This window comes from Gadus macrocephalus, chromosome 14, assembly GCF_031168955.1.
Source record: "Gadus macrocephalus chromosome 14, ASM3116895v1".
NCBI lineage: Eukaryota > Metazoa > Chordata > Actinopteri > Gadiformes > Gadidae > Gadus > Gadus macrocephalus.
In genome coordinates this window covers 9,901,398-9,924,408 of record NC_082395.1, presented here as the reverse complement: position 1 = coordinate 9,924,408, position 23,011 = coordinate 9,901,398, and the positions used below count along the sequence as shown (strand labels likewise).

The 23,011-nt window shown below is 46.7% G+C and overlaps 1 protein-coding gene across 1 annotated transcript in view; it reads right to left on the bottom strand.

Moving 5' to 3' along the window:
* The window catches only part of sox6 (SRY-box transcription factor 6), a 136,108-nt gene that overhangs the window by 11,421 nt on the left and 101,676 nt on the right, over positions 1–23,011 (bottom strand). Inside the window, 4 exon segments of the mRNA XM_060071485.1 lie at positions 2,780–2,885; positions 12,989–13,167; positions 13,308–13,482; positions 15,615–15,764. Coding sequence (XP_059927468.1) covers positions 2,780–2,885; positions 12,989–13,167; positions 13,308–13,482; positions 15,615–15,764 — 610 coding nt within the window.

Sequence of the window (23,011 nt, the reverse complement as noted above, 5' to 3'; positions counted from 1 at the left end):
GTAGTTGATACATTCCTCTTTGTGACACACCCACACACAAAGTTTATGAAACACAAATACTATTTGATTACTCAATTAGGAATCATTTGAAGTTCCTTAGTATGTCTTCTCACATATTGTTTTTCAACCGTTTGATATTCGTGACACAAAAAAGCCTAAATTGATGGCAGAAATGTAGGCTTTCAGACAACAGGAAAGCAGAGGTTTACTCCTGCGTCCTCAATGTGGAGTTAAAATCATAAGCCAAAGCTCCAGCCACTTTGACCAGCTACCAATCAACAGTAATTCATCTTGTGACATGTGGATAAACACCCATAGTGTCACTGTTGTTGCTGCGGCCGTCCCATGAGGAAACGATCATCGTCACTACTTGGTGCGCTACGGCTCCCGCCCCGTTGCTCTCTGCTCTGTTGATGATGTCAAAGTGCGCCATTCCATAAACTGTGTCTCCTGCTTCCTCAGGATCCCTCAACGGCTCCCTTTGTTCTCCCTGGACCCTGGGTGACGGGGGTGGCTAGGGTAAACACACGGCCCCAGCACCAGACTCACTACACGCTGCCATATGTGAATGAACAAAGGAACCCGGGCTGAGGCCCTTGTGGTATGCCTTAATGTTTTTCATCTGAGCCCAAAAAGACCTAATGAATTTGTGGTGTGGGTTCCTGCGTGTGGCTCGTGGCTTTTGCAAAAAAAAAAAGAGAGAAGGAAATTCTATCTATTTCCATTCCTCTGCCGGCGCTATTTTCCAATGGCCCTCGTTAGGACTTTGGCAGCTGTTAATTGGGTTGCTGCATGCTTTGCAAATATTAGTTTAGGCGGCCTGGAGCTCTCGGAGAGCGGCGGCGCTGACAGGGGCTCTGCTGTACACAGGGCCGGCTGAATGCTACTGCTCTGTTGGGCCAGGCAGAGCCGTTACACGCTAGGGGTCTTCACACTCAATCTGTGGGCTGTGGGCTGTGGGCTGCGCCCCGGTAGTTTTCCCATTGATGGTGCAGGGACATATTTTTGTTTAGCGCTCCAAGTGACCAATATGCTGAATCACGGTGGTAATGAATGTAATGACTTATTTCTTTGGTTAAGTGAGTCATTCTTAAATGATCTAGTTAGCCTGATTAGGGGTGGAAAAGGCACCAAAAAATCCAGAGGTTTTGGGATGCGTCAAAACATAAATAAGCGTGTGCAAAAAGTATTTAATGTGGCCCTATCGTCATAAGGCACCACTGTAGATCGTCTGCTCGGCTGTGTTTTTCCTGTTCTTGGAAGTTGAAAGAGTCAAACAGATATATATACTTTTTGAGGGAGGGGGGTTAGAGTTTAAATGGTGACTGTGTTTTTGAGTTATGCGTGGCTCCCTGGCCCTCACTCATGCCTGTTCCCTCTGGGAAGCAGAGCTAACCTCTGTCTAGTCCTAATCCGCAGCCTACTGGGAACGCCGACGGGAGATGCCTGGCTCTCCCTACCCCACACCACCCCCACCCACAACAAGACTTAAAAAGGACACAAGAGAAAGCGGTGCGCGCCCTGCTTTGGTCCTGACACTCCGGCAGCCCCGGCAGTAAGGTTCCCACTGGGGGAGGAGGCTGGACGAGGAGACGGAGAGCACGTCTTCCTCCCCGGAGGCCGAGAGGGGTGGGAGAGGCCGTGGCGCTCAAGGCTCACATGGGAAAAAACATGCTGGTGAAACCACTAAGTGCCAGTCAAATTCTAATCTTCATTACTGGGTGTGATGTGAAAACTGACTGAGGATGAATAATTGAGGCGTCTACTTTGGTGGTAGTGAATAACAATTATATGGGAGGGGAAAATGATGACCTTTATGCCAATATTGTTTTTGTAACGTATTACGCATGAGGCTATTGGGGTAAAATCGAACCCGAGTGTTTTGTAACAGACTGCTCCCTTATGCGGCGTCTGAGGTCTTGCATTGTCCCGAGAAATATCTTCCCCTCTTCCTCAAGAGTCGTTCAACCATCAAAGGTGAGTCACATCCACTTTCCTCCCTTTGCGTTGCTCTGAAGTACCATGGAAACTGACACAAATATTTACGCCAGACAAACATGGGTGCATTGAGGTAGCGCTTGCTTCTGTGTTGGAGCCAGCACCACAAAGGGGGCTGACGCTGTGTCACACCGCTGCTACCTGAATTTACACCCCTCGGCCCAGGACCTCAAACAAGCAGAGGTGCAACACAAGCCAAGGCTGGAGAAGAGCCAGCTTTGTCCTCAGGCAGCCCTCCACCCCTCCCGGTACTCCACTCACCTATGTATGAAAACCTTAGAGCCACGGTATGCTACTACAGACAGCTTCCATTACACGGTCAAACGCACACCAGCCACACGCACACACACACATGCACACACACACACACACGCACACACACACACACACACACACACACACACATTTAGACGTTCCTAGACAACACACAGACACACACATCCAGACACTCTCACACAGGATGCTCTCATACACACCCAGACACTCTCACACCCAACACACCCCCCCAACCCAAACACACACAAAAACACTCACACACAGTCAGTTCTCTTGGGAACTTAACTCAATATAGCCTGCAATCTAGATTTTTGCATAAAAAATGCCATCTAATCATTAGAACACTTTGAGGGCTTCTGTAAGCATGTAATTATTGCTGCTGTGAATTTAAGCTAGAAGGGCTGTCATTGTCAGAGATTACAAATCTCTAACAAAAGTTGATGATATAAATATAGAAAGACATAAAAAAAAAAGAATTCTACTATGGAAAATATAAAGAACTTACCATCGAGGTCTTCTGGCCTGGTGAGGTCGATGACTCTATGGCCAATCTTTCCATCTTCACCCAACTTGCCAAGATGGTGCCCAAGGCTCTCAAAATGAGCCCTTTCCTGGAGGGAGACACAGTCAGGGGCAGAAATAAGTCGATACACCCCCTTTTTACACACACAACGACAGCCAAAACACATAGACGGTGAATGGTAAAAGCACTGTATCAGAAATCTCAAGAAGCTCCGTAAATGGAGCTCCTTTGAAATACTGCTCTTTTGACACAAGCAAAGACGTTGCTTTCTCTCCTTTTCTCATCTCGGCATTCAACAGCCGGCATAATGGATGACAGCGAGGCGGTGGAGAGACAGTGAGGGCCAGGGGTGCTGTAAATAGATTTACAGCAGGAATACGTTGTGATCCCGGCCACACAATGGGGGCTGTGGCCCTCTTTGCAGCGCTCAGATTTTCCTCTGTAATCTTCCTCCTCCATCCAGCGCCCCTCTCCCGGTCTGTGGCGCCCTGCGCGCAGCGGCCCATCATTTATTCAGAGTTCATGCTTTGGAGAACACACCGTGTTTTCCCTTTTGTCGTGTCGCTTTATGCTCAGATTAAGCTTGGCATCATGTTGTACTTGACGCACAATGAAACCCTGTCATTCACTCCGCTCAGTGACAATATTAAATGTCATGTCCGTGTGCATTTACAGAATAAAATAACAGCTTTCGGGAGGCCCTCCTGAATAGTTGCTGCGCATTACACTTAATGTATTATGCAGGGGGAGAGTGCCGACTGCTGCGGGCTCCATTGTTGGATGACCTAGTTCCTCGGTGAATACACAAGGCATTAGCAGAGGGCTGTCTTCCTCTCTAAAGACTCAAGTAGAAGATGGACACTTTGACTCTGCATGATACAAATAATCCCCGCCCCCTCCCCCTCCCAGGTTCCACCCGGATGACACTAAAAGCGGGCATGTTGCTGCAGCCTTTCAGTGAACACCATTTGTTTTACTCCCAGGGTGAGTGTTCAATCTCCGAGCAGAGGTGCACCGTCTGCCCTAACCCCTGCTATCACCTCTCTCATCACACGCGCACACACATACACACACACACATACACACACACACACACACACACACACACACACACACTGAGCGCTTTCTCAGGTGTGAGTCTCAACACAAAGCTAACAGCTCCCCGGCTGCCACACACAACCCCCCCCCCCCACACACACACACAGACGGCGGTGGCGGCAGCGTCACTGACACCGGTGTGCACATGAATCTTTCAGCCCCTCTGTTGTTCTCTTCTCACTCAAACGATTTGTTTGTTTTCCACCGTTTCTCACATGGGAGTTAATGTACACATTTACCCCTCACTGAACCAGCCCAGATACACTTTGACTTCTGTTTTGGTTTGCCTAATACTAGATGTATAAAGTCAAACATATCTATTGATATAGCAAACCCAGCAAATATTTACACATTTGTATGAATACAATTATCCCATTAGTCTGAAAGTCAAAATCTTAAAAATGGTCATGTCCATAAAATGCAAGACAAGGGATCATGCGTTGCATTTGAGGCTTTTCACAGAGTCTTGCGTGTCCTCTTGCTTTTATTTATTCAATGACTATCTCCTCAAAAGCCGGGGCCGTGAGGACGACAGAAAGAGGGCTGTAATTGACCAGCGCACTCAAAGGAGCAGTCATTATTTATGGGCCGCTGAGTGATTCTGATATACAATTAAGCACTACCTGCTTATGGCTGTGATTAGAGGCTGTCCGAGTGACGGCCCTCTGCTTACTAAGTGTTTTCTAATGATGACATATGTAGTGGTCCCTGCTGGGCACTGGGACGCTATGTAAAGACAAGACAGAGTGAAGGGCCTTTCTCCCTGCTCTGTGTGAAGTCCCACACACACAAGCACGACACACGTTTGCACGCGCACATGCATGCACACATAGCCATGTGCACACACACACACACACACACACACACACACACACACACACACACACACACACACACACACACACCGACACACACACACACACACCGACACACACACACACACACCGACACACACACACAGACACACACACACACACACACACACACACACACACACACACACACACACACACACACACACACACACACACACACACATACAGACACAAGCACAGCACCGTGTTCATCACCCAGTGAACATTTATTGCACTTAATGAAAGAAGCTAGCGAGCCTGATGACAAAGTGACTGATGTGCGATTAGCCACACGGTGCTTGTTCCGATGCTGCTTGGACAGCGCGGGAATACACAGCTTCCGGGGGAACGGGGCATAATAAATTAGCCATCTCTTCCGTAGCCCTGTGCACCACTGGTCTCCCCCTTGATCAATCAATTCCTTTTATAAACTCATGATCATTAAGCATCATGGAGAGCGAGGGCCATCCATCAATGAGCTTTTATTAATCACTAGAATAGCTCCCCATCCTCAACATCTCTCTTTCTCTCCCAGAATCGTAGGATTAGGGAGCGTCAACGCGCTACAGAGGTGAACAGACACAAGGTTGTTGCCACATTCTTCTAGGAAGCGTCACTTCATTGAAATGCTGTGCAAGTGAAAGTTTGTGCCCTTGTGATTTAGAATAAGGGCTTCATTAATATGAGCAAGCAGTTTTGCATTCTTGGGTGTCATAAATGTCTTTGTTAATGCTTCTTACCTTGTGTAAGCTATGCTAATTAAGATTACACTTCGCCGTGTTGAACCACACATTTTAATTTATTTAATATACTGAATTTAATATACTTATTGGTTATAATTTTGCTAATTTATGTCTGGAAATGTGTATTACAGCTACATTTATGGCCATAAATTGCCCGCACGACATCAGGCTTTTTGTTTAAAGGCTTGGAAATATTCAGTGAACTAATGCTTACCGGCGGTGCTGTGATAAATTAATGGCACTTTTATTATTTTATAGTGTCATTAAATTTTTACTGATCACTCCAAAGCAAAGGACACACAGCATTGCAACTGTCTCTCTGGGGGGGATGGGTTGCTGGTCAACATATGTCTTAGAGGAGTGCCCTGTATAAGTTATTGAATACTAAGTAAAGCAAAGGTCATAAAAGAGGATAGAGTACGGGTAAAATGATTTAGCAAGGCAGCAGAACAAAGAGGGGGATGACGGCTTTGGGGAGGAGCAGGGAGCGAGCGAGGGAGGGGATATGAAAGATGTCATAGAACATATTGTTCCCCACCCTTTCTGACCAAGACCGCTGGCAGACGAAGGGTCCCTCCCTCAAATGACTTCAGCATGCAGCTCCCCCCCAATCCCACAACGTCAATTACAGCAGGCCAATCCAAGTTGGAGTGGAAACATGCCACCCACAATAATTTCATCTAGCCCCGTGTGTCTTTGTCTGTAAAGTTTGGTCACACATGCATTCTATTCCCCTGGCGGCCCCCGCAAGGTCTACGTAGTAGAGGGAGAGAGAGAATGGAAAGCAGAGAGAGATAGAGAGAGAGAGAGAGAGAGAGAGAGAGAGAGGGGGGGGGGGGGGGGAGAGGAGGGAGGGAAAGAGGGGGGAGACAGAGAGAGAAAGAGTGAGAGAGAGAGAAGAATGGATGGCAGAGTCAGTGGAACTTTTTGTGTGTGTGTGTGGAACTCCAACCAGAGAGCCTGTGTCAGCGCTGTGCAGAGGGCTTTAATCTGCCAGGCCACAGAACATGTGCCGGAGGCCTGCAGCTCTGCCCACAGGGTGTGTTCTAGGCAGAAGGCGGGTGGCACGCGGCCTGTGCATTGTGCCGGCCTCTGCCCTGTATTTATGATTACGATGCTGATCCTGACACTCTTTTACGCACTGCTCTTACTGTATAAATAGCCTCCGACTATAGGGACACCATATGCCCTGGGATTGTTCAAGTGCAGATGTGGAGGGCAGTCAGAATTGGCCTGGACTGATTGCAGGGTTTTCATGTTTTTGATGTATGAATGGGGAACGGTGCAGTTTAATACAATATATTAATTTAGAAAGCTGCAATTATAGCCGTGTGTTTATAACTTTATATACTTAAAACCATGCTTAGGAAAACCGTAGAGAAGTCTGTCGTTTCTAGTTTTCGACGGTTAGGGAAAAGCTGGTGAAGAACGACGGCTGGTTAGGGTAATGTAATGAGTGGTTGAGGTGCTCTTTATTAAGGCACTTTGAGTTGTAAAAACCCTTAGGCTTGCTAAGACTAGCCCGGGTCCACCTGTTCAATCCTTTAAAAAGGCAAAAGGATCACTAGCAGGTTGAGTTGTACATATATAGATATTTTTTATATTTTGTACAATGACATTCATCACAGAATAAGGGCAAACTACAACAGATGTGACGATGTTAATCCAAAACTTTGCAAAGCACTTAGCATTAATAATGCTTAGATGTTATCGTACTGTTTCCTTGCTGCCGGATTACAAAGCACCTCATTTATTCTCCTTGTTACTTAAAACGATGGGAAAGTTTAGCTGCTGAAAATCTCCCAACAGTCACTTATGTCACTTCATTCTCTTCTGGCCTGTCTCCGCCAGGAGCGCCCAGCAGACATGTGGAAAGTTATAGGTCATGCATCTACAACCACAACACTAAGCTTTGCATTTATGAGCCAAAGATCACTGTTGGCTTAAGTTCCTTCAAACTCTTGAACGTTTCAAATTGAGATGTGCCGTAATGGCTCACAGTAAACACGGGTATACAAAAGGAGTTTAAGACACTCTTGACTGCAGCTACCTCACAGATCTCCCTTTGTGTGTCGCTTGTGTGTTTTGATTGTGACCAATTGCTATGTTATTTATAAGTCTGTAGCGTTCCAGTAGTTGGTAGTTTTGAACCATTTGCATCCTAAGTACATCCAGCCGTGCGGTAGAACCGCAGTCCCTTTCATGAAGACGTTTTTTTCTCCCTCTCTCTCTCTGTCTTTCTTCCTAGCTCCTTTTCCTCTGCTTTGCCTCACAGGACCGACAGTAGCAGCAGTACAGACAGTAGCACTCACAACAGGCTGACAGCTGTTCCTTCCTCTACATCCCATAAAAGCCAGTATGGGTACCTATCGTAGACCCATTAAGTACAAAGGCATTTCCTTTTTTAAACTCATTATCTTCAATTAGACATGGTTGGTAAATGTTATATTACCTATAAAGTTTTATAAAAGAGAGCTGACGACGATCCCGTTGCCCGTTCGCATCCTCTTTTTCCTGCCTTCATTATGTAGCATAATGCTTCCATGACTCAGGTCGCTGTATTCTGTTTCCTTGGAAGCAATGCAAAAAGTCCAAACCACAAAATCTGACCCTTCAAATTGAATTTCATATGGTGCATTTTATGGGCTCTCCCTCCTCCACGTTGTGTTCAAATCATTTGTGTGGCGATGATGTTAGTCCACGGGGCTCTGGCTCTAACTGACCCCGCGCTGTTCACAAGCTCCTCCAGGAACTGTTGAGTGGAGCTCAGCTCTCCTGTTTATCAGACCCTCCTGCTAGCACAGGGCACCGCGGTGCGGTGTCGCCCAGAGCTCCTCACTATCTGGCCTTAATCCTTTGACCTGTGGGTAACTGGAGCTATTATGTGCCTGCCGCAAGCATACATAACTGGCCCTTTGTGGCCCTCTCCTCCTCTTGTCTTTGTAGTCCGATTCCAGCAGTGAGCGCAGCATTACACATCTCAGTCACCACTGCCAGATTCAATTCCACAGAAACTAAGGCATGCCAGAAATTCACCATTTGAAACTAACAAAAGTAGGAAAAATAATGGAGTTACATCAGCCAAATGACCCATCAAAGATGCAGCCGTGAAGGGGAGGTTGAACTGAGAAAACAATATTCCCTGACCTTGGACAGCATCTCACGCACACAGACGTGCACACACACACACACACACACACACACACACACACACACACACACACACACACACACACACACACACACACACACACACACACACACACACACACACACACACACACACACACACACACACACACACGCACATACACAAACATCTAGAATTATAGACTATTTTTATTCTTTGGCAGATGTGAACAATTGGACAAAGCATTAATGTAAGCAATCTTCACAATAACACTTGCTGGCTGCAGCCTATGTCTGGGAACTGAGCATAATCTAATTTGGATGGGCAAACCCTTGTATGCCAGGGATTTACATTGCAGCCAAACTGCCTTGGTTAGCAATTTCCAAGACAGCAGTCGAAAAGGAGCAGAAAATTGCTTCCAGGGCTGCAGACCAGACAAGATTATATTCAAAGTCTTTGTGAGGGCTTTGCCTGAATAGGGGCCTGGCATTACACACGTGCACACACACACACACACACACACACACACACACACACACACACACACACACACACACACACACACACACACACACACACACACACACACACACACACACACACACACACACACACACACAGACACGCACACACACACACACAGGTATATGCACACACACTTGCACACAAACACACAAAGAAGTGTGCAGTACTTCAACCAATAAGTTAGGACTCAGGATACCGTGGACCAATGGTATAAGCTCTATTGGAATATTTAGCGGCTGGGCACAGGAGCCATAGACAACTGCACCCATCAATACGGAGTTGGGGAGAGCTGGCGGGTCAGAGAGGGCAGTTCAATAGGTTAATACACTGGCCTTTCACCTTTTGATTCCAGTTTGGGACATGTCAGCAGAGGAATACATTTTATCCCAGCCACCTCTAGGGCAATACATTAACATTTAGTATAAGCATCAAGGGTAGAGGAAAAGGCATGTTTATTCATACTTTCTCTTTGTTTGTCCATGGGTTTTCTTCCACTTAGTTGTGTGACGTTTATTTTTACTTTGATTTTCTATGAAACTGTTATGCACGTTCCTTTACATACATGTTACATGCTGTTCCTCACAGCTAAGGGAGTCGAACGAACATTGACTTATTCAACCATGACCCTGAAAGCAGTGCATCCTGTTTTAGCTACAGCAAGCCTACATAATCGCAGGAAACAATTCCAAACATACAAATGGATTTTGATGTGTTTGACTTTAGGTATTCTAGCTCGTTCAAAGATAAAAGCGTGGAGGGGATGGTAAATAATGGAACAAAGTGATCGCCGTCTGCAGACAATAATACCTTCAGATGAATATTTCAAACAGGTAAATTGTGCGAGCGTTTTAAAAGGTTTTATTGTACTGAAGGGCAATAGTAGAAAAAGACAAATAGAGAGACAAGCAAGAAAATATGCTCTTGGAAAGCATGAATATTTTAAGTTAAGGTTTTGTATGCTGTGGGACAGTAGGGCCTTCTCTGTCTCCTCGGTCAGTGCACTAGTTAAGGAGACGTATGAAGGAGAGAGACGAAAGGGGGAGAGGGAAAGGCGTGGGCAGAGTGCGGGGGCCAACAGGGGGCTATACAGTAGCCGTTGAGGTTGGAGATGGGCGCATTGTATTCCACGGACACACGTTGTATTAAAGATGAATTGATCCTTCAATGGGCAGCACTTATATCCACTCCTCTGGCCGGTCTTTACACTAGAATAAATCAATATTTAATATCCCCCACTAACGGCCACACTCGATGATTTTAACCTCTCCTTAATCCCATTTATGTTACCTTTCTCAGAGCTTTCTGCATGTGAGCTCTCACTGTGATAAACTTCCAAACAAGGGACTCGGGAGGGGAGCTATTAAAGAGCACACTGTATTTATGTCAGGTGAGACGTGTGGCTGAAATATTAATATTCTGAAACTGACCAAAGTGAAAGCTTTTACCTAGCGTACTCAAATCTCCATGGACAGTTTTCTTGGATCAGCAGATGGCTTGGCTCTTTCTCTCTCTCCCTCTCTCTTCTACTCTCACCTCTCCTTCTTTCTCTCACTGCTATCCATCTTTCATCTCATCACTGAGTTATAGCCTAATTTTTTTACATTGCAGCATCCTGAGTGAAATGATGGGCCCGCATTCTATAGGCTGAATTGGTCAGCTGTTCCTCTAAGTTCGGCCGGAGCAATGAGGTGGCTGTATGTTTGTTAGTGTAGCAGTATTTGATGCTGGTTGGTATTAAGTCTAGCTGAGATAAGCCAGTACAGTACATTTCCAATTGGTTCATTGGTTCAATCTCCCATTCTAGACTATGCTATTCAACACTACACTGCCGGCCGTCCCCATCCAACATGTGGATGAAAAACATGTGAAATATATTGTAATAAAGGATTATTTGTGCCGAATATAAGGGTTTTTCATTACTAGTCAGACACACATGCACATTATAAGTAAGAGCAGTCCTTATCCCCAAGGGTTTTCTTCTATTCTTGCTATTTGCTAAATGTACTTTATTGTATTGGTGTCTGTAGGAGGTCATCGCTGTTGTTATCCCCTGAGTACAAGGTGCTCTGGTTCTGAAGTCACTCTTACAATCCTCCCTCGCTAAAGTATTTTCAAACCGTACTTTCTGACAAAATAGCAGACCATTTTTCTCTCTTTGTGTCTTGTTTCTATCCTTTCTCTGCCGAGACTGAACAGGGAAGAATAGGAGGCGCTCAATAGGTGAGGAGTGACTGTGTTTGTAAGGTACCCCCGGATGAACCTAAGAAAACACATTCCCTCACCAGAAACGACTGCTTACACACCGGCTGAGCTGACAAGTCAACCATTCGCGGGGAGTCAAAACTCAACTCTACCAAAGGCCCGGTGGGTGGATGAGGGCGTTAAGCTCTACCTGCTGAGAACAATATAGCTGTAGACCCACGTTGTGTTCGCGTGCTTCTTTTCAGTCGGCCATTGTTCAGCCTCCATATTTATGTCATCTCGTGGAACGTTCCGCTGCGTGGCTGACCGCAGGCTCACGTTACAAACCACCCAGCAGGAGAAGGAGGAGCGCTGAAGGAGGGGGCTTCTTTTCAACAGCCTGGCACACGGGTGCTAAGAGCCTAACACACGGACCAGTTAGTAAAATAAATGTGAATGTTTTTATTTTGGTCAAATGTTTGTGCACATTTACATGTTTTGTATACTACTTATCCAGAGGAACCTTGTACTTCAATGATTTGCCCTGGTTAATTTTTTGTTCCTGCTTGGGAAAAACAGGAGTTGAAGGTAGAATCTGCACTCTGCGAATCTTCCCCCCACAACGTACTGTCGCCGAGCACGGCCACCTGTCTGGACGGTGGTCTGCTCCAAACTCCAGAACGAGGAGGGAAAATCAAAATAGATGTTGGTCGACTTCTTTACATATACATTGACCTAGTTGCGGGTGTTGGTTGAAAGTGTCAGGTGCTGCATTATTAATGAGCATTGCTCCAAGAGATCCTGCCTGCGTCTCACAGCCAACTGGCAGCGTGGCCTCAAGACTGACGGGAGGAGGACAGCTTTTTTTTTTTCTCTCCTTGATTGACTCATCGATTGAAGATATTTTTAAAGGGAATCCCTGGGAGTGTGTGCTCCCGGTACAAAGCGATAGGCGTCCCACGTCGGGGGACGGAGTGGGCCGCCAGACGACTTTAATTGGGCAGAGACTTCAGAGTGTTTTTAGCCCACACCGGGCAATACTTCGGCCTGTCTTGCCCCCACACCGATATCAACAAGACTGGGCACTACTCACATACATACACACACACACACACACACACACTCACATACACACACACACACACACACACACACACACACACACACACACACACACACACACACACACACACACACAGACACACAAGAACACACACACACAACCACATCTTCAACCGCACAAACACAAACACACACACGCATACAAAACCACACACACTTAAACACACAGTCATAAAGTCTACCACACACACACACATACAACCACACACACACACTCAAACTTTGCTGTACTGTCTCTATGCCAATCAATAGCAGCACCTTGGACAGGGATTAAAGAGAAACATTGGTCTTAAGACATGCATTAACCACAACTGCTGTGTTCCACTTTATTACCTAGTTTGATTTGAGCAGAACTTTATCTCACCAGCCTGTGTGGTCAAAGGAATGTCCTTAATCAAGATTTTGTAGTGGATATTACGATGACATATCTCATTTCAATTTCAAATCAGCATAATAAATCAGAGCATTTCATATATAACCCAAGCATAATGGGTGACTTGAAACCCAGGCAGACAGACAGTTTGGATGCAGGCCTAACCTTGTCAACTCGGCAGTTGTTGAGGCCCATGGAGGTGAGGGCAGAGAGCTTGGCTTCCAGGCCCTGCTGGTGATGCTCCCTCTGGATCTGCTCTCTCATCTTCCTGGCCTCTTGAATGGCCTTCATCACAGCATCCTGGTCCCCAAACAACGCAGTTGAATTCAGACTGGAGAGGATATCTGCAGAGCCGTACAGAAGGGAACATTAACACACAATTCAACCAGCAACATACTGCAGAATGTCCAGTAACAAAAAGTTGTGGCAAACGCGGTCAAAACTTTATCTTTTCCTTCAGGTTTTGAGAAACGGTGGTTCTTACCCAGAGAGGAGCCCCGGCCGAGGCCTCCACCCAGGGGGCTAGAGAGTCCTCCCTTCCCCATCATGCTGTTGGGGCTGCCTTTGCTGCTGGAGAACAAGTTCCCTGTCGGGGAGTTGGGGGACTTCCCCAGGTCCTTGGGCCGGGCAGAGAGGTTGAGAGGCTGTGTGCCCTCCTCCTGTAGCACCGAGGAGAGGATGAAAAGAAGAAGAGGAATTAGCGTTGGACACAAGCAGGTGCTGACACCCTCACACCACATACACCCCCCCACACACACCCATTCCATTAACAGAGCAGCATTGCTTTCCCAGGCTTTCAATGACCCCATCCTTCCTCCTCACACTTCCTCTCCGTCTCTGTCCTCCCCCCCCCCCCTATTTCTTCCCTTTCTCCTCCCCTCCACAACACTCTCCCCGTCTCATCCATCCTTAGGCACCGTGCCACCGCGGTCTTCCTCACAGTTGCCCAGTGCCTTTGTTCACGCTAATTAAAGCAGATTCTGCCTCTCTGTACATCTTCATCTGTTCTCTCCCCCCCTCCTTCCCTCCCCGCACGCTGCCTCTGCACTCTGGTTTCGAAGAATAAATAATGACCAGATAACAGCTGATGCAGATGATCAAAGACAGCTGTTCTTCTATTCACCGTGTGTTGTCTTGCATTATCTACTTCATTAACTTGTTTTCTAATTTCCTTCCTCGTTGCGGCATGCTCGCTTTTATGAATCGCTTCACGTGGCATCGGCTCAGGTTATTTATAATGTGATAAGGAAGGGGAAAAAAAGGAAAAGCCGTAAGTGGCTTAGTGGTGATATGTCATCGGTATGAATGAGCTCCCCGCTCCATTCAGAGCAGTAGGATACGGTTGGGGGTGAAGATAATGTCAGATGAACAGGTTTCTGTGCTCAGAGGATCACGTAACAAACAGTGCTTATGTGGAGGTGCGATGGCTAGTGGTTGATGTGTGATTGATGTTGCACGGGCATCAATGGAACCAGGTTGTAGCTAGGTCCTCTTTTGTCTACTTTATTTAGCCCTATAGGCTGATCTGTCCTCTGCATTTATTAAATGATGATTCACAATGTCGGAAAGTCTACATTTATATGCTATGCTTAACTAAGAGTTTGACATAATAAATAATGCTTAACCCTAACCAAAACGGGGGTTTTCTTTTTAGTACAAAATGACCATGATGCCTGGACAATACTGTGTGGGACACACGATTTGGAGTGTATGGTTAAGCAATTACAGGAAAGTCAAATGCGGTCATTTAACTAAAATGAGAGGTCATTGTGTCATTAAAGGATATTTGTCAAAGCTAAAGTGACTCCTTGTGCAAACAAATGACTGAAGCCTCGGGACCCGGCCGCTGTGCTATTCAGAAACAGGGATACAGTTAGGGGGACATAGAATAAAAAATCCTTACTCCTTTGTTTCAAATGAAAGGTAATCACTCTCAATTTAAGTTCCCCCCTTTTGACTAAATAGCAATGTTTTCTAAAACGTGAACAATCTTGTAAGACATTTTGTCTTCCTAATTAATTTGACCTTCATCTGGAAAATGAATGGAAATCAATAGTCTATGACTGAATTGTGTTCTTTTGATGGCCATTTTTTATTAATCTCAGGTGCAGGCAGATGTGTGTGTGCACGGGTAAAAGAAAGAAAAAGAGCAAAAGGGAACTGTATACCCTAACTCTGCCCTGGCCTTAACGACATGATTTATATGTGTTCTCCATTGTGATATTATTGAGTTAAATATTTCCAAATGGGCGTATGTTTGCGATTATGGCATTGGTGAGTGGGGATGATATATATGGGCTCTGATCTGTGTGGAGATCTAGTGGCCCTGTGCCATACAGCAGCATGAAATACCTTCTGTATTCGGTTGATTTACAAGACGTGAAAAAAAGAAAAATCAATCCGGGTTTTGCATCATTTTTTCTTACATTTGAATAACACTACTCTGACGGTCCGTCGGAATGGCTTTGTTTCATTCCAGCAAAAAAACACGGTTTCTTTGTGATCTGAAACCATGTGTTCCACAAATTGCTCGCTTGGAGCTCCCAAAGCCATAGCAACCATGTCCACAAAGTTCTGGTTGAGAGAGAGAGAGGGCCTTGTTAAAAGCCCACAGATTGATGGCCTGCTAGGAGTTCAGTGGGCTCAGCAATGGCCCGCTTGCAAGAGGCGCGTGTTGCTTATGCTGGCTTATTGAGACAGCCGTGGAGTAGACCGGGTCTAGGGCTGCTTGGAAGGAGATGGAAGGAAATGGAGAGGGGAGGAAGGGAAGTGAAGAGTTGAGGAGGTGTACCTTGACTTGCACCATAGGACTTGAGGATCTCTTGTCATTCTTCAGAGAGGACGGAGAGATGGGCCCGCTGGCGTTGGTGGGCTGTTGGAGGTGGGACATTTTGGCTCCGGGAGAGACCTGCATGCTGGCGAGCTGGGCGGCGTACAGTTGCTGTAGGGAGATGAAGAAACCCACAAGGCGTTAACATCCAAAGCCCGCAATACATTCAAAGTTTTATATTCTCTCTTTTCCTCTCACAGAAATTCTGTCGGCCTCTGTCTGCCTTCATCTCTCTCTCTCTCTCTCTCTCTCTCTCTCTCTCTCTCTCTCTCTCTCTCTCTCTCTCTCTCTCTCTCTCTCTCTCTCTCTCTCTCTCTCTCTCTCTCTCTCTCTCTCTCTCTCTCTCTCCTTTAGGTCTATCCACTATTTCCATGAGGTTGGCAGAGAACCTCCATCAAAGGTCTTAACTGTATTTCAAAGGCTGAACCCAGGGAGAGAGACAGCAGTCTTAAAAACCACACAGAGATGGCTTTCATTCAAGATACTTGGAGCCCTTATTTTCCACTCATCACAGACAGAAAAGTTTGCAGACTGAATGCAAGTGTGTGAGTAAAGATCTCTCATTTCTCTAGATCCACACAGTTTCCTATTGAAGTTGGAGGCCAGTGATTGGTCTCTTCATGGTCACGTGAGGCACTCGCTCGCCATCCCACAATGTTAGAAGAAAAATAAAACCCAACCTCTGTTGGACTCGTATCACAGAATACGTTAAACACAGGCATTATTAAGGCTTAGAAACCTGTACAAAGAATACTGATGTCAACACAGCTATTATTCTTGGCATCGCTTCAAGTACGTTTTCCATCCATTGGATTTATGGCTCAGAGCTGCGGTTAATATGACTGGTGAGGTACTCCATGACACTTATTCCTGTGATGGGGTTCTACTCCAGAGGCTCACTTTATATTTCTATAACTGGACTGATTATACGGCAACCGTAGTTCTTACGTAGTTACGGTTATTCATACAGTTGTAGAAGTATTACACACTTTGGTATTCCATATAGCAGGGCTATTGTGTTATGATGGATCCTATATTAGAATCAATCATATTGTCCTTCATAGTAAATAGACATTTTTATGACTTACAATTACACTTTTAGAATTTGGATAAGGATAAAACTGAAATAAAACATTGCGATGGGAACTTTAATGATGGTTTTGGCTTTATTCAATGGTGCTGCTAATTTTTGACTACTTGAGTTCAGCAATACTGTCTAGACTTCTCTACCGTGGGACATTATTGATTGGGCTGGAGGTAAGTGGTGAAATTGGCTTTAGTCTCCTGAAGAAAAGGGTAGAAGGTCTGTCAAACAGAGCTAGAGTCTGAAACTTGCCCATTAGAGTGAGAGAGAGAGAGAGAGAGAGAGAGAGAGAGAGAGAGAGAGAGAGAGAGAGAGAGAGAGAGAGAGAGAGAGAGAGAGTAGGGAGAGAGAGAGAGTGAGAGAGAGCGCGTTATATTATACACAGGTCTTCTACGCCGGTCAGTCTGAGACAGCCGCCCAGACCAACCCCCATTGGCCTGTTATCCAAAAACTGGGTAAATCTTCTGGTTTCCTTTGGTTGAATCAATCAGATCGGCCTGTCGAGCAGAATCACGTTTCTGTTCCTATGGCTAATCAGCATGGCCTGTCTCATTTCCTGGTTGGACTAGCCACATACAGACTGCATTATGTCCAAGGAAAAGGCCGACCCAGCCCCGGTGGCCCTTGTGCCCCGACGGCAGCGCCTCGAGCCCAGCAGTGAGCCAAACAAAGCACTTTGTGTCCATGCACATATCTCCAGATATAAACACGTATGCGCTTCTGTGAGAAACTTTATCGCTGCCATATAAGCGGCGGCACAAAAGCACTATTCTTCTAGGGGGGACCTGGGGATAACAAGAGCACACGGGCAGCGGAAATGACAGACTGATTATGTTCCCTACAATGATAGCACCGCCCCCACCATGCTCACAAACAGCCTTTTGTCTTCGGCAGGAATGGACACAGGACCGGACACTACTTTCTCCTTTTCCTTTTTTTTTTAATCAGTCTAGTCTCCCAAGTTAATGTCAATGTCACTGTGTGTGTGATAGAGCGTTAAAGAGACAGAAAGGTGGAGCGCAAGCGACAATGTCAGGGAGAGAGAGGGAGGGAGAAAGAGAGAGAGAGAGAGAGAGAGAGAGAGAGAGAGAGAGAGAGAGAGAGAGAGAGAGAGAGAGAGAGAGAGAGAGAGAGAGAGAGAGAGAGAGAAGGTTGAAAGAGAAGAAAGAGAGACGTATCATGGCTCTCTGTTGACCGCGTGTGACTCCAGGCTAAACACTTGAGTCAGGGAGCGGAAGTGGAGTCTGCCGGACAGATGTTACCAGGCCCGTCTACGGGCATCCCCATGTCCTTGTGTGGGTAGAACTTTATTGTTCCGGAAAAGGAGCATAATTAGACTCCTGCCTTCAATTAAAGGCAGTCAGACTTCCCTTTGTGAGAGTAGTGATTAGGCAGGGGGAGACAGGGGGGGAGGGGGGCTTGGGGGGGAGCACTTCTGGAGCAACACTCACCTCCAGGAGTTACAGAACAATAAATACAATCAGGAGGAGGGCAGGGAGATGTTTTAACAACACCTCCAGAAGAATGGCATCTACATAAGCAGGGATGAATGAGGGCCTGCCGCTGGCCAAGGCTGGGGCACATCTGTCTACCCCCCCCCCCCCCCTCCCCAATTACCCACCATGGTGTCTGGGGGCAGTAGGCGGGCTGAAGGTTAAGTCCGGGAGTGGCTGTCAGAAGTTGAGCTGTATTCCCTTTCTTTCTCCCTCTACCTCTGAGCGTACCACACCATAGTTGAATATGTTATGTGAGCACCAAATGTACTTAAGCTCTGTTCACCAAACACATTCAACAGACCCTTGCTTCAGATGAGACACAGAGAACTAGATTTGTTGGTGTAAGTTATGATTTGGATATGTTGATTAATATGTGGCAGGCGGAATAGTATAGTGCATCAGTGTTTGCCCTAAGATTCTCTCCAGCAGCGGTGCTGAGGTGTGTGTGAGGTGTACTATGTTGATGTGCAAGTGCACAGATCTGATGTGTGTGTGCACGGTTCTGATGTGCGCACACAACACTGAACACAACACTGAACACAAAAATGGGGTAGTTTCCATACATAGAGGGACAACAAACAAAGACCTCACAAACACAGGCATCCACACACACACACACACACACACACACACACACACACACACACACACACACACACACACACACACACACACACACACACACACACACACACACACACACACACACACACACACACATAAACACACATTCCACCCACTTGCATACAAAAACTCTTTACCACAAAGGACGAAGCAGACAGAAAGGAAGCAAGGGTCTTGTTCTGTGACCCCGTCCCTGTAGAGCACAGCACATCTCAGCAGGCATGGATTCCAAACGAGCACAGCCGGACCAAGGTCAGCCCGTTAGCCTCGGGTAATTAAAAACAAGCCCTCTGGAGGCGTCCCGGGTTAAACAGGAGCTTCACTTTTCTGCCTGCCACAACATTAAATGGAGATTACACACTCTGCTGATGACGTTGGACATCTCCGCACAGATCTCAGCCTACTCACACACACCGCTGGTGTGATGATGTCTGGCAGCCGCCCAGAGATACAATGCACCACCTCAGCCTCTTTGATGTCACATCAACCTCATCATCATCAGACGTCTCATCGTCAATGTCCGTGAATGTATGCTAAAAATGAAATGAGTTCTGCCTAACTATGTGCTCAGCTTCAAATTCAGTTAGTGTTAAAAGAGCAAAAAATTGATTGATTTGCAATGGAGCCCTGTGTACGATAAAGATAAAAAGGAGATTGTTTGTGTGTCTGTTTACTTAAGAGGCTGCAGCACAGCAACAGATGCTGGAGAATAGAGCAGCAGATTTGGTCAACTTTATCGCTCCCAGCGATGACGCCACACTGAGCATTCATCACTGCTGTCTGTCACGATGCTCAAACCAAATGAGAGGAAAATGAACGGAATAATTCAGATATTGGACCGCTTAACGAATGCTCCTGCTACATGTGTGTTGAGCGGGATGGGACATTGAGTGGTCCTGTGTTTTTTCAGTCGGTGTGTCTGCGTGTGTGCGCTCGTCCTTCCCCGTGTGTGTATTTCAACTGTCCGTCAATGTCTCGTTCACCTCTGCCTTTCCTTGCACTGAGCGCTGGGCTGGATAGGAGGGCATTAATTGTGCTCCAGTGCACCGCACCATTTAAAAGGCAGTGCAGCGCCAGCCACACTTTGCCACAAGGCTTGTACAGGCTGATTGCCCAGGGCGGCCAGGCAGGCTGACCCGGGCCAGGCCCAGATGTCAGGAGCTGAGGATGGCGTCCTGGTGCAGTGTGCCGAGGCTTTCCAGTATGGCCCAACATCTGTCTCATCTGCTGGCACCCAACCTGCTTCCTCCACTGCTCCATCCCTCTCCCCTTCTATACGTGCCCTTCTCACACTACTTCTCCCTTACACCACACCCCCAATCTCTGGCTGGCCTTATGGAGCGCACACACACACACACACACACACACACACACACACACACACACACACACACACACACACACACACACACACACACACACACACACACACACACACACACACACACACACACACACACACACACAAACTTCCAGATACAGCCCTCCCGGTAATAGTGTGTGTGGGCATATGTGTGTGTGTTTGTGTGTGTATCTGTGTGTAATTGTGTGTATATATGTATGTGTGTGTGTGTGTTTGCGTTAATATTAATATTTGTGTGTTTGTGTGCGCACCCATATATGTGTGGGTGCATGTGTGTGTTGCTTCATCTCTTGGCCCAGGAGCCCCCAGAGCCAGGCCTGCCATTCAGTGCTGCTCACTGCATTATCCACTCTATGTGTCCATCTGTCCCTCTGTTTAGCACTGCCTCCATGCAGCTGCTCACCTAGCCAGCCTATTAGCCAGCTCCCAGCACACCGCTAGCTCTGCTGCACCGCTCTGGGTTACCTTCAAAGACCGGGCTCCTCTCATCGTAAACACAGAAACAGCTGCCTCTACAGCCTGTCTGTTTCTCCCCATCCTCTGCCCTCCTCTTCCTGCCCCTCCTGCTCTCTCTTTCTTCTCCATCCCTTCTCTTTCAAAGTCAAAAGTGCTGCACTTGTTGGTGGTTGAGGCGGCTTCTTCGCACGCACGAGGCCCTGTGCTACGCGGCCATTTACATCCAAAACAAAAGATAATAGGCGGTTTGCCTCGCGTTTGTTCCCGACGGTAACACTTCTGCCTATCGCTCCGTCTGAGGCGACGAGTGGCTCCGTCTGAGATCTGGTCAGGTTGTCACCGAACATGTGTGCTGCTTTCATCTCCACAGTGGCAGCCAGAGCTGAACTGAACTAGTCCCAGGTCTATCACGGCCCCAAAGAGATGCCATCGGCAATGTGATTGATGGTAATTGCAGCGTAAAGTCACCACTCAAGCAATTTAACATCCGATATTGTAAGGCTTAAGGATGTGGCGGCCCCGCGCGCAATTTAGCAGAGAAAAGGAAGAAAAGTGACATGGAGATAGGAGAAAAGAAAAGACATGGAAGAAGCGTTAAGAGAGAGAAATGTACCAACTGGCGCGTTGAGGGATGGAACAAGACGCACTGCGAAGCGAGCATGCGGATGAGTCGAGACGGAAAGACGGAGCGGGATGAAGAGAAAATTGAGATCAGGCTCAGTGAAAGCAGAGGGTCGTATTTATTTAGTCCCAACAGCAGCCCCATGTATAGAGAACCCAGATGTTCGGTTTTATCCAATGATGCTTTCTTTAAAATGGCTTTAACCTCAAAGCCTGTTTCCAATGATAAAAACCAGGCCTGTCTTAAAGGTCCTTCTGCTGTTTACCTCACGAGCAAAAAAAAAAGACAAGGAGCAATATATATATCAAGTTCACATTGGCTTTAACTAAATTGTTTTTTCACTTGCCAATTGATGCTAGGCACCGTGCACAAACAGCAAATTAAGTGGGGGCCAAAATGGGAAATTCTTTTGTGGAATTAGGGAAATTCCCCTCTTGTCTCCTTACTCAATTGAATATAGTGTGTGTCAGGGCGGATGCGGCCACAATCCGAACACAATTTCCTGTGTTAGGTGAGAGGTGTCAGTTGTAATCAGAGGGCAGGACAGTCGGGGACGGAGGCCATTGTTTCCTGCTGGTTCCTGAGCTCATCCCCTGGCTCAGTGCGGGCACTAATGAAGAGGGGCACGCCGCGGCTCTGAGAGCTCACCCCCCCGCCCCCCCTCTCTCCTGTGAGTTGAGGACACGGGGCCAATCTGCCAGTGAAGCGCTAAGTGAAATTGCCCCCGTGGTATATATACGCCGATGCCCGGTGACAGCTACTCGTGCGCTGGCAGCCACCAGAGTCGCGCCGCCACCCCGTATTGACAAGCAAATTACCGTCTCCCACACTCACACGCAGCGTGGCGACATTCATTTACATCCATCATCCCTGGACCTTTGTTACCTCGCCGGGGTCTCTTCTCTTGCAAAGAGAGAAAGGGCAGAGTGGGAGGGGCAGGACGAGGAGGAGGTGGACGTGGTGGTGGTGGGGGGGTTCCAGACTGTTATGACAGAGGAGATGGGAGGGGATGTGGGTGCATGGGGGAGGGGGGCTATGTGGCCAACATTAAGACTGATGGTGCGGCGAGCCTTGCTGACTGAATCGGTGATCACATTACCTCTGCTGCATTGTGGGAATTAATTCTTCCAATAAGACACTTTTTTAAGGTTCATATATTTCACAAACTAAACTGAGTAAATTGGGGAAAATTATACCTTGCCATGCAGTTGACAGGGGGAGACATTTTAATTAGGGGGACACAGCCAATGCAGCATTGCGAGGGGATGTGTGTGTGTGTGTGTGTGTGTGTGTGTGTGTGTGTGTGTGTGTGTGTGTGTGTGTGTGTGTGTGTGTGTGTGTGTGTGTGTGTGTGTGTGTGTGTGTGTGTGTGTGTGTGTGTGTGTGTGTATGTGTGTGTATGTGTGTATGTGTGTGTATGTGTGTGTGTAGGATGAAGGACAGGAGGGATAAATAAAAAAGTTTTGCAGGGGCTTCAAGTGGACACAGTTAGGCTTGCTGTTGAAAATCGACTCTGGTATACATTTAGCCTATTCAATCCTAGATTTACCGGACTAATACCGGTAAAACTAATATGATAATACAAATGTCATGCTATTATCATTATTCTGTTATTTTCTTTATTTTTTACCAAACATGGTAAGAAGAGGACACAAATAACCTATCCAATTGGGTGTTCCTCAAAGAACTTCCTGTGCTTGTGTTGTTCTATTA